Source organism: Malaclemys terrapin, chromosome 1, assembly GCF_027887155.1.
Source record: "Malaclemys terrapin pileata isolate rMalTer1 chromosome 1, rMalTer1.hap1, whole genome shotgun sequence".
NCBI lineage: Eukaryota > Metazoa > Chordata > Testudines > Emydidae > Malaclemys > Malaclemys terrapin.
This window is the reverse complement of record NC_071505.1, coordinates 71,048,193-71,060,859: the sequence shown is the minus strand read 5'-3', so window position 1 is coordinate 71,060,859 and position 12,667 is coordinate 71,048,193. Positions and strand designations below refer to the sequence as shown.

General features: G+C 40.0%; 1 protein-coding gene across 6 annotated transcripts in view; it reads right to left on the bottom strand.

Moving 5' to 3' along the window:
• The window catches only part of NAV3 (neuron navigator 3), a 583,663-nt gene that overhangs the window by 164,085 nt on the left and 406,911 nt on the right, over positions 1 to 12,667 (bottom strand). For all 6 annotated transcript variants that reach the window (XM_054027082.1, XM_054027035.1, XM_054027044.1 and 3 more), the window contains one exon: positions 9,067 to 9,182. In XM_054027082.1, the coding sequence (XP_053883057.1) occupies positions 9,067 to 9,182 (116 nt within the window). The remainder of the gene's footprint in view (positions 1 to 9,066; positions 9,183 to 12,667) is intronic.

Below are 12,667 nucleotides of genomic sequence, written 5' to 3'. Positions count from 1 at the left end.
ACACTTTGGGCAACCCATCCTTCCAAGGAATGAGATGAAAAGTAATACCAGCAGCACAGAAGTTTTTTGAAGCTCCTACAGCTGTGAAATTTAGATGCTTGCTATCACGAATTGATGTAGCTATAATGTGAAGCTTTGGCACCCACAATTCTATTGAAATTCCATGTTTATGGATGAGATTACCTGCAGGGAGCAGGGAAAATGTGAGGATAAAGTCATAACTAGGCCACAATATTGCTTGCCCTACATAAAACAATCCTTGTTAAGAATCCAAGGAGCCTAATTTTACATTAATGAGAAGGAAAGTTATTAAAATTGAAATAAAATATTTATTAATAAACGTTTCACTTTATTTTTAAAGAGCTAAGAAAACTGTGCTCAATTACTCACATGCTGTATTGCTGCTGATGTACCTATTAAAAAGATTTAGAAACTAGTCTTCATTTCCTACACTCTTTAAAGCTAAAAGGAAGAAAGGAAGCAAGAGAGGAATACTCTAAAATTCAATTTTACATACCACTGCAAACAAACCCAATTCTGTCTCACAATATTACTGTCAACAACAAAGTCTGCTCCATGCAGATCTGGTCTAACACTTATGTAACTCTCTGCCCTTTCTTGTGTCAAACGGAAATAAACTTACCTAATATATCAGTGTAAAGTACTTGTTCTAGGTCGCCCAGCATTGTCATTATGACATCCTCATCTAGATGTGCGGTCCCTTCACGGAGGCAGCCTTCTTCCTCTTCCTCTGCCCCTGCCCAGTTCCTGCTAGTGAAATTTGACTTGCAGGGGACATTTTCATCATCTGATTTGTCCCTTTCCTCATTACCAACCTCAAAACCTTCATCTGTAGACTGGCCTCCAGATCTTCTACTTGACTTATTGCTTCCAGCAGGTGGTAAAACTTCAGTTTCCTGGGGTGTTGCACTGCTGGGATGGTAAAGAGAATGCACCGACTGCGAGAGCAACTTGGACAATGAGATTCTATCTCCAACTTCTGCCTCTCTCTGATGACAATTCTGGCTAGATTTTGAGGCATTTCCAAACCAGTTCTCCCTGTATGAGTATCGTCTCTTCTCCCCTTCACTTATGAGTGTAAGGTTGGTCAAAGACTTCTGTTTCTGAAGACGAGCATTCCCTCTTCTAACAGCCTTGCCTTTAAAGACTGATAATTCAGCAGGTCGTTGCATCCTTTCAGCAAAAGCTTCACCTCAGCCAGATTTCATATTCCTAGATCTACAGTAGCTCAAATCTTTAAGCAGGTCTCAGATGTGACCCTTTCAGTACTGTACGATGCACACACCATGTAGCACATCTTTGCACTTGTAATGAAAAGCAAAGCTCAAGCATCCAGTTTATGTGCTGTAAATGACTAGACAGACACAGTCATTTTCTCTAAATTTACATTGCTGCCTGTGCTAAGCCACTTCTTTCCAGTCATGTTAATCTGCAATACTTACAGGCATTTTTACTCGAATTTCTCTCAAGCAGAAGAGAGTTGATCAAACACTCTGCTCCCACATAGAAATAATCCCAAAAGCCAACTGCGTTCTCCCCTCTTCATCCAATCACCAGTCTCATCAGAATGATGGGCCTGCATCTCTCTCTACAGCTGCAGTGTTCTGAAATCCAAAGTACAGCGCAAGTACTGTCTTGTGCCTTTTTTCCCCTCTCACCAGAGCATGACCGATCCCAATGCACAGCTCTGTACTTTAGATGGGCTGACACAGAGCTGCAAGTACAGCCTACACGTCAGAGCTCAATAAGAGCCAAAATTAACCACTGAAGCAAAGCTCTGCACAAGCCTCCTCACATTTTAGTATTCAACCTGCATTCCCAGATCTATGACTCTTCTCTGCTACTGCAGTGGATGCTGCTGGCTGCCATGGCAGCAAACATCCTGGTGAATTAAACCGGAGACATAGAAGCGTCTGTCCAGTTTAAAATGCCACAGGTTTCAAGACACAGCTTCACCTGAATGGGCTGCTACAATATTAGCCCTAGCTCACACTGAAATGCTATTTTTCTTCCTGGAAGGTAAGAATGACAAACTATTTGTTCCTTCTCCCTGCTACTCCCTTTGCAGGCAGTTAAAAAGCAGATTTGCAAATGCTTCTTGAATCTTGCAATTTCTGCTGTAAATGAATAAATATAATTTAAGAGGATAAAGAAACTAAAGAATGGAGCCTGATGCTACCCACTCTGTGGCAGTGATTTATAAAGTGAAAGATTTCATTTCCTCCTGCAAAAAAATTCTTGGGATTCAGAAGCTATTCAGAAGAAGAATTATAAAGCTTTGATAAAAATCAAGGCTTCACAACCTTCAAAAAGGAACCTATTAAATAAAATACTCTATAGAAAGAATACCATTTTCTTACAAAGCTACCCAATTTCAAGTCTGAAACAAAGTTCACAAGAGCTAAATGTGGCTTTTACACATACAAAGAAAGGAGACTAACATTTAAATATATCTTTTCCCAGTGGGAAAAAATACTTGTATCAATAATTAAGATGCTTGAACAGAAAATTAGCACTAAAGTAGAATTTTATCCCATCTTTGAAACACAAAGGTTTACCCAGGAGCAATCAATGTGGCCAAATACTGTGCAGAAATGTCCAAATATAAATATAGAAATGCTACATAACAATACACTGATTCTGTCAGTATCATGATACACCTGTAACACACTGTATTGTGGAAAACCCCAGGAGTTAATGATACACAAGGACAGATTATTTGAAGACTTGCTATATTAGTAATAGATGGGCATTAAGAGTTGCTCCAGTATCGTATTTGCTTCTCATTCTCTCACTTTACAGCTGCTACTGAAGGTAGGGCTGGGTAAAAATATATCTCCTAGCAACAAAATGGAGGGGTGCATTTTTCCTGGGGGACTTGAAAGAAAGAAAGAAAGAAAGAAAGAAAGAAAGAAAGAAAGAAAGAAAGAAAGAAAGAAAGAAAGAAAGAAATCTAATGGTATGGTGTCAAGTGATAATCACTTTGAAAACTAAATCACTGCTGGACCCCTCTAGACACAGAGTGTACAGGAAAGAAGATGAGATACTCAGCTGGAAAGGTTGTTCAAAATGAAATGAACTAAAGGAAATCCAGCCCTACTCCACTTCCCCTGGCCATCCAAAAAGAAAGAGAGAGAAAGAATGTCAGCAATGAACACTCTTCTGTTTGAATGATACTAGTGGCCAAAGGACTATTTTCAATTGCTTCATTTTCAAATTAATGCAGCACTAGTGTGCAATGGAGAGAAGGAGACAGTGTCTTGTTCCTCAGTGTAAGCAATAGGGCAGGACTCCTCCATACTACTCAAGAGAGTTAATGGGCTTGCCCACACATATCATCCACAAGGGTGTGGAATCTGAGAAATGCATCTAGTTCTCCAGCCAGCCACTGTGTATGGTATGCTGCAGTCAGCAACAAGGCCTACCTGGCAGCAGAAAAGCGTGTACTTTATATACACCTATTTTAGATAGATAGATAGATAGATACGCAACAAATAAAAACCAAAAACTACATTTAAAATGTTACAGTAAAAGTTGTTTTATACGGCATGTTGGAGGAATGGAGGGTGTTGGTAAGTGAAAAATGCCAGTTAACTAAGAGGGAGGGACTTTGAGTTAGGGAGCGGGTGCATGGCTGGGGCTTGGGGTGCGGAAGGGGGCTCAAGGTGCCAGATCCGGGGGGCGCTCACCTTGGGCGGCTCCCCACGTGTAGCGACCTATCCTGGCTGCTCCTAGGCAGAAGCACAGCAGGCGGCTCTGTGCGCTGCCTCCGCCCCGCCCAGATCGCTGGCTCTGCAGCTCCCATTAGCTGGGAACCGCAGCCAATGGGGGGGCAGCGCCGGTGGGTGGAGGCAGCGCCTCTGCCTAGGAGCAGCTAGGACAGGTCACCGCTTGCAGGGAGGTTCCCAAGGTGAGTGCCCCCCGGATCCGGCACCCTGAGCCCCCTCCTGCACCCCAACACCCTGCCCACCTGTGTCAACCGGACTATAAACTGGACTTTTAATGAAGATCAGAGATGCCAGTTTATAGAGCTTTCCGATTGGTGAAGTGCTGGATAAAACAGCTTATTTACTGTATTAAGGTAGCAAAGTCAAGCACTTAAATGTTATAAATGTTACAATTAAGGTTTCATGTACAATCTTAATTTGTCCCTTTTTGTGCATATGTAATGTACTACAGACATTTATTGCATGATCATATACTATTTTTCAGGTGCCCCTCATCATCCCCTAAAATACATTAGAGGCACACATGTACCTTGGGATGAATGCACAGCACAAAGAACTCTGAATTATGATAACTCTCCCTTTGTAATGATAATTTTAACCTACCCTCTGATCTACCATGTACCCCCATAATGTGACCATACCTACGACTGCAATATGGAAGAATCCCAGGTTTATTTACTGAAATATAGTCTTCTAAAGCTCATTCTCCCATTTTAAATTTAAAAAAATATATAAATGCAAACAAAGAAACATAACTAAAACCATGAACAAGAACAGGCTATATAAAAGAAATCACATTAGGAGGTTTTGAGGTAGCAAATGTTACATTATATTCCTCAGTTACATGACAATCTAATATACTCCCCACCCTAAAGATGGAAGTGTCATTTTTAGAGAGGACAATCATAGGGAATTTTCCCAACCCCATGATTAGAGTAATAATAAACCTTATTTTGTATAATGCATTACATACAAAGGAATCTTAAAAATGATTTAAAAATGTAATAATCTATGGACAAATTCTGTTCTCAGATAAGCACACACAACTTTCATTGATATTTGAATACACAGTTTGGCTCTTTGTTAATGAATTATATAATAGAACCTCAAAATCCTGAGAATTAGAATAACATGCTAAATTTAGTTAATTCTTAGTACATGTGTACATAGTTTACAACATCCTCTTTAAGTGTTTCTTTTAGAAAGGGGAAAAAAGTGCAGTAAATGTGAACATCTGAAAATACAAAGTGGATATGCTAATCCCACTGCTAATATTGGGATATAATTCTAATTCTTAAAATGATTCCTTGCCTCCTCCCTAACTTTTGTATAGTGCTTCCACATGAATGGTACATTTATAATTAGCCAACATTTGCAACTTCATGTATAATTATTTATGGATTGTGATAAATGAAGGGGGTGGGGGTAGCTCCCTTTTATGAACACCCAGCCAGCTAGTATCTATAAAATCCCTTTTAGTAGCTGTTCTCTACTTGCTTTTACCGGTAAAGGGTTAAAAGTCTCACTGCTATACATAGGTAAAAGGAAGTGAGTGGGCACCTGGCCAAAAGAGCCAATGGGAAGGCTAGAAATTTTTAAAATTGAAACAAGACTCCCCTTTTGTCTCTCTGTTGTTCTCGGGGAGAGGCAGACAGGGAGCAGTTATGATGTGAGAAGCTTAGGCCAGGTATGAAAAAAATACTAGTATTATACCTAGAAACTACTCATCTAAAACTCTAGATATGTAAGTAGATTAGGAAATGTCTAGGAAGACATGATTAGGTTTATCCCTTTTATTTCCTTATGGCTTGTGGATTCCTCTGTGCTAACCCCAGGAGCTTTTGTTTTAAGCTGGACCTCCGGAGAGATATTCTTGATGTTTACTCCTTGTAATTGTTTTTTTATATATATCTAGCAAAAGCCTAAGTCCCAGATGCATTTTCTTCTTTTTTTTTATTAATAAAATTTACCTTTTTTAAGAACAGAATTGGATGTTTGTGTCCTAAGAGGTTTGTGCACATGTTGTTTAATTAGCTGGTGGCAACATCTGATTTCCTTTGTTTTTCTTCTCAGCTCTTCCCCAGAGGGAGGTGAAAGGGCTTGAGGGTACCCCACAGGATGAAATTCCCAAGTGAGCCTTCCTGCGTTCTCAAAGGGGTTTTTTTTTGCACTTGGGTGGTGGCAGCATCTACCCATCCTAGGTCAGAGAAAAGCTGTAACCTTGGGAGTTTAATACAAGCCTGGGATGGCAAGTATTAATTTTTAGAGTCCTTCTGGGCCCACACCTTCTGTACTTGAAGTGCCAGAGTGGGGAATCAGCCTTAACAGGTATGCTAAACTCTTTAAACATGTAAACACTGTGTAAAAGCCTAGTAACATAATTAGATTATTAAAATAATATTTTGCAATTATAGAGATGTACATTTTTTCAAAGTGCTATTAAATAATTGGCTTATTAACGCCCACACCACCCCTGCAATGTAGGGTGGCAAACATCCGTTTTACAGATGGTGAAACTGGTGAAGGAAGTTTAACTAACTTGCTCTTGGTCATACAGTGAGTGAGTAGCAAAACTGGGATTAGAATTTCTTTTTATTACTCTAGTAACCCTATTCCTTGCTCTCTTTCCCCTCCTCATTTTTTGTTACCCCATACCTAAAATTAGGCCCTGATCTTGCAGAGACCTATGCATGTGCTTAACTTTATGCACTGCAAGCAGGCTCAGGCCCTTAGACTTGCCAGAACTTTGAGCTGGGGAATCTTGTCTTTCTATTTTTATTGTAAAACACCCAATAAACACTTAGCAACAGAGGGTCCTGTGGCACCTTTAAGACTAACAGAAGTCTTAAAGGTGCCACAGGACCCTCTGTTGCTTTTTACAGATTCAGACTAACACGGCTACCCCTCTGATACTTGACACCAATAAACACTTGTCACTTTTAAAACAATAATAAAGACCAGAATGACAAATGAAACAAATACGCAAATGGGACAGAACTTTCTGAGCCCAGTTCTATGAGTGGCTGAATGACCTCAAGTCCCTTTGTATAAATGATTTTGCAGGGAACGCTCAGCACCTTGCAGGATTAGACCCTTTTTGACTAAGAGTACTTCTGGCTAGTGGGCTTGGGTATCAAATTATTCAAAAACCAAAACAAGCCTGGGGCTCAGGTAACATGCTAACAGGCACAGTATAAGAACCTGAATAGAAAGTAATAGAGAAAGTTTACGGAAAGACAAAACAACTCATAATTGCTCTCCTGTTCTTTCTACTTAAGAGTCCATATCACAAAAATCACCCTTGCATGTGTCCTTGGTACAGATGACACCCCTTGCTGGATGATGAGCCCACTGAGTGGCCGGAATATACTTGGGAGCTTGGAAATCTCTCTCTTACCCCGGCCTAGCTCATTCTAGAGCAGTCTCCTGAATAGCCAGCACATGAATAGATTCCAAATGATATTCTTCAGCACATATATATAGCTAATAATACATCTGCTGCACAGGATGATTGTTTGATCCAGCCATTCCTCATATTTCTAACTGCCAATTATGAGTGACACACATTTGGTTTCCTCCGTGTGCCCAATTTACAATGAGCCAATGGCTGAACTCTCGCAGTGGTGCCGCCATGCTGCCCATTATGGCCGTCTGCAGCTAATGACAGAGTCTGAATAATGAGATCAGAAACATCTCTGATATCTCTTTATGCCACTTCCTCTTTTTTGTTGCATTTTCCACTTCTACACAGAACAGTAAAAGGGTTGGATACCTGCTATCTTAGAGGATCATTACAGCAGGCACGAAAGTGATTTTTTACCATCCCTTCGGATAATTTAGTGAAACATCTTTTGTAATATTTACACCTATTTAGATGTGCATGTTTTTAATTGTTATGCCTACAGTAAGACCAATGAGCCATGGTCTAGACAGTATTTGGTCCTGCCATGCGGGCAGGGGACTGGACTCGATGACCTCTCAAGGTCCCTTCCAGTCCTATAATCTATGAATTTATGAATCTATGTATCTGCCTTTAGGAACGATAAAGTTTAGCTAATTTGGAATGCATTTTCCCTTTGCAAGAAGTTTCCATGATAACACAGATCTAAGTGGAACCTAAAGGGAACACTTAATTAGGTTTCAGATTGGGCTACTTGTCAAAAAGTTGATCAAGAATTTGGCAGGTGAGGGATGTCAGTTTGGAGACACTTGAGGAAAAACTGAGACAGAGCCAGTTACCTATACTGAAACAAGATAAAACCTCCATTTTAATATGAATCAGGCTAGCTGCCAAAGCAGTCTGACAAAACTGGGGCAATTTGATCATCCTTTCTCGAAGATAGCTTTTCAGATTTATATGTGTCAAATGATTTCCTTTAAACAAATTATATCTTGAGTGAGAAAAACCAGATGTGTTTTTAACATTTGTTTGAATTTTGAAAATTTGGGGGAAAATGACAAAAGTCCAGTTGACTTCAATGGACCACAAATTCACCCTTTATGCTCATAAAAGTGAGCTTGAAAGTAATGGTACAGAGTAAAAAAAAGGAAACCACAGTTCAGACAAGCAGGCCCTTTGAAAGTACACAGCTCTTCTATGCAATTCAATCCTGATGCGAAACTCAGTTGTGACATACTTCGTTTTGTGCCCATTGATAGCTAGATTTATGACCAGATCCTCAGCTGATGTAAATTGTCATAGCTCTATTGACACCAAAGGACTATGCCGATGTACAACAGCTGATGATCTGACCCGTAGTTGCAAAAAAATACACAAACTCATTTGTAAAATTGTAATCTGGTAAGGATTTGAACCCATATTTAGAGGGAACCCCAAGATAGAATCTTGCTGAGTGGGCCACAGGCTAGCACAACTGTAAGGATTTGTTCATTTACTCCCTTTTTTGAATCTAGATTCACTTACAGAAATAAAAATGTTATGTTATTAACACTTCAGCTTCTTACATTTTGATTTGATCTTATTCTCCCAGTGTCACACATTACGAGATAGGCTTCCCAAGGTTCCTCATAGAGTATTCAATATGATACTGACAATAATAATGTCTTGAAATCCTAATTTATGAACACTCCAGTTTCTGCAAAATGATGAAGAGGATATTCTAAGTGAGACAGCTTAGATAAAAGAATTTGCAGTTGAAGTGCTAACAGCGTTTGACCCACTTTCTCTGCATATTTAATATAATGAATAGAGGTCAAAGGTATTATTTTAAACCATTGCTAAGCTATTAGTAGGAGAGCTATGTAAACAAAGAAATATAACATTTCTATACTGAGGTTTTTCCCACATGCCACTCACCAGATATCTCCTCTAGGCACTGTTTGGCAGTCTTACTGTATGATAAATCCATTTTAGTAGGACTGGTGCAGGAGTCAGCAGGTGGTAAAGAGGTACTGTCATTTTCTGAGTGGGTTCTGAAATCAACCAAGAAGACTCATTATAACAGATGTCTGTTTTACACACAGCAATGGTAAAAGTTAATTCAGGGCATAACTGGAATCTTTTTGCACTGTATTCATCTCACCAAAGGCATACAGTGAAAATATCATGAATGCCACATTCTATCCTAATTACATAGTGCTCCAGTCTGTCTTAAACTACGCACTTCGCCAAGGGAGTAAGGACTTTACATCCCTATATAAACAACCTAGCCTTGAGCCAGGGAACACAGGGATAAGCAAGGGCCCTTGTTTGCTTAATCTTTCCCTGACACAGGTGGGCAATATTTAGGTAGGGAACAGGCTAACCCCCAACTCAATTGCCTGAATAGCTAAGACAGCATCTATGTATATGTGAGGGGTATGAAGCATAGTAATTTACTGCTGTTAAAGGCCAGCAGTAAATTATCCCTGGGAACAAAGGGGGAAGAAATGGATGAATTGATTCTCAAGAGGCATGTGTCTATCCCCTGGGGCATCCCTGGAGCAGTACAGTTTACACACAATCCCTTGCTTAGGGCTATCCAAAATCAAAATCTATCCCCAAATGTTCAAAGTTATGTGCAGTTTGACTCCTCCTCATGATGTTACTGTTAGTCATGTGACCGCCCAGCTCTTGGGAAATGCTGAGATACAGAAATAATTATACGTTTCTATTAGATTGCTAACAAATGACCCGTATTCTTGAGAACATATGTGAACTAAATATATGTAACTATTAAAATATATATAAAATATGTTGTTACACTATGGAGTACAGTACTGGATACCTTTATTTGCCATTATAGAGGGGTAAACTATTACTCAGTCAATATTTCCCAAGGGTTCCTACAATAGTTGCCTCTTCTTAGGGAAAATCTGCAATGTCTCAGAAAGCAGGATGGGGAAACTGTTGGTATATCATGATTTTTAATGGTCACCACTGTGTTTGTACATTAGTAGAAAAAGAACAAAAAACCAGAATGGTGTGAACAGGATGCAACAAGACACAAAACTCCCTCTAAAAATCTTAATCTAGAGTTCAGTTTTGCCATTCTTACTGCCTGTGCTGACAATCATAAATTACATGCCAAAACACTAATTGCCTCTGATTTGTGATAAGGGCCTGCTAAAACCTTTTGTATATATATTTCCCAATTTTGAAAGCTTAAAATTACAGCTAGACTCCTAAAATTCCCATTTCCCCAACATACTATGGGAAGCACAAGCTGCTCTTTGGGGCAGCCTCCGCACAGATGCCTTTCATAGGAGTAGCTGATAAAAATACTGGATGAATTTGAGGATTAATTTTTAAAACAATTTCTTTTATGAAATAGCAACCTGTTAATTATTTTTCTATGTTTATTTCAAAGTTTTGTATTTAATGGATTTATTCAGCAACTCATTTAAGTGAATGAGGGAGCAGATCTCAATATACAAAGAACCAAACACATCTGTTTGAGTAGAATTCTTACCTCTTTATGGTACTTAAAACTATTAAACAGAAATATAAACACAAACGATAGCTTGCAACATGCATAGTCTTTATAGCCAGTTTTTGTAGTTTTGGGAAATTGTGAAGAGGCAAATGTCTAACTACCATCATATGAACTGTTTTTGATTCTTGGGTGTTGTTATTTCCTGTGACACACCAATTAATTAATTAATACTACAAGGACTCCATGGGCTGCAAACATGGTATTCCCACTGACATCCCTGGTAGTTTTACACTCGAAGTCTTTCAGAATTGGGTCCCAAGTAGCAGAGTGATAATGAGGAATCTCACTCAGCAGGAAAGACTGTATGGTCATAACTGGGGTATGAAGAGGTGAAAAGGCTCTTACCCTGATGGGCAATTCTGTGTAGATAAAATGAGAACCACCCTAAGCATTCTCTTCCCCAAGCTCAACCCAAACTTTTTTAGCAATATGACACATTTCATTTATAGAACCTCGTCCTCCTCTATTTTCTTTACTCTTCAAAAACTTGATTCAAGCTGGGACCAGGAGTGGAATTAGTGAAATACTGTGAGAAAAAACATTTGCAAGATTTCTACACCAAATTTACAGACCTCATGGGCAAGGTTGATTGTGGCATAGAAAACTAGGCCCATGCCAAGGACTTGCCTCCTGGAGCCACATGATGACATCATAAGCTAAGCTATAATTTAAAAATATAATTATATTTCTAGTCTTCATTGTTGCAAAGAATAACTTCAAAACATGAACCAAGTGTAAAAGATACAGTGATGTCTTCTTGAGTTTGCAGTAGGGTGACCAGACAGCAAATGTGAAAAATAGGGACAGGAATGGGGGGGGTAATAGGAGCCTATATAAGAAAAAGACCCCAAAATCGGGAATGTCCCTATAAAATCGGGACATCTGGTCACTCTAGTTTGCAGAAAGCCAGAAACAATAGCTCTGGGAGGCGTGAAATATCTGCCCAATTTATCTGACTCAAAACTGAAAGTGTGAGAGCAATGTAAAATAATTTGGGTTTGCTACCAAAATAAACAACACAGAAATTGCTGTACTGGCTGTATTCGGCATTTTTATATTTCATTACATAAAACGCCAGTTGTTTTGACTATCTAAAGCTGCTACAGAATTTCCATGGAAGAACTCAAGGCTCTTGCAGCAGAATTTAAGTTCAACTTGCAGTGGAGTACATGAAGCCTTCTATTTATTCTGGAAGTCGGAGGCCAAGAAGGTATCTGCTCCAGAAGAGAGAGGAACAGTGGCCACTTGAGCCGGGGGGGGGGGGGGGGGAGGAGACTGTTTGGCTCCCACCACCACTAGAGCCCACCAAGCCTCTGGAACTCTGGGGGCCCTTGCTGACACCACCTCAGTAGAGACTCAGTATTTGGGCCCTCCTTCTGAGGCAGCATTAGGGATCTGCTGGGGTGATGGCAGTGGGCACACCCACACATATGTAGAATCCTCTGCCTGGGTGGGAGGCTGAATCCTTCTTTTTGGATAGACCCCCTCCTGTCCAGGCAGAGGGGAAGAGAGAGACCCCAGCCTGTCCAAACAGGCGTGGTAGTGGGCTCCTCAGCTACTGTAGTGGTGGACCCTGCCACTATTGCTCAAATTAAGGGAGGGCCAAGATGTGGGTGTGGGGGCCACATATGTGGGTGTGCCTAGAGTTCGGGACTGCTTCAATCTGGCCCTGCCTACGGGGCGTGGTAGTTTGAATAAGGTTCTGATCAAACATCCAGATATTCCTTTGCTTAGTTGGACCATTTTAGTTCCAACTTGTTGCTAACAAATATCTTCAGCAGTGAAGACTGGTGCAATCTGCATTGCGAATGATAAGCCTTTTCCAGTGCACTGAGAGGAGCAAAATCAATGGAAACATAATAATACCTGGTGTAACTCCAAAGACTTCTCTAGAATTACACCAGGGATTAATTTGGCCCAATGTCTGCAGGCCAGCACACAGAAAATTAAATGACTTGCTCATTAACCTTAAATATTACTCCT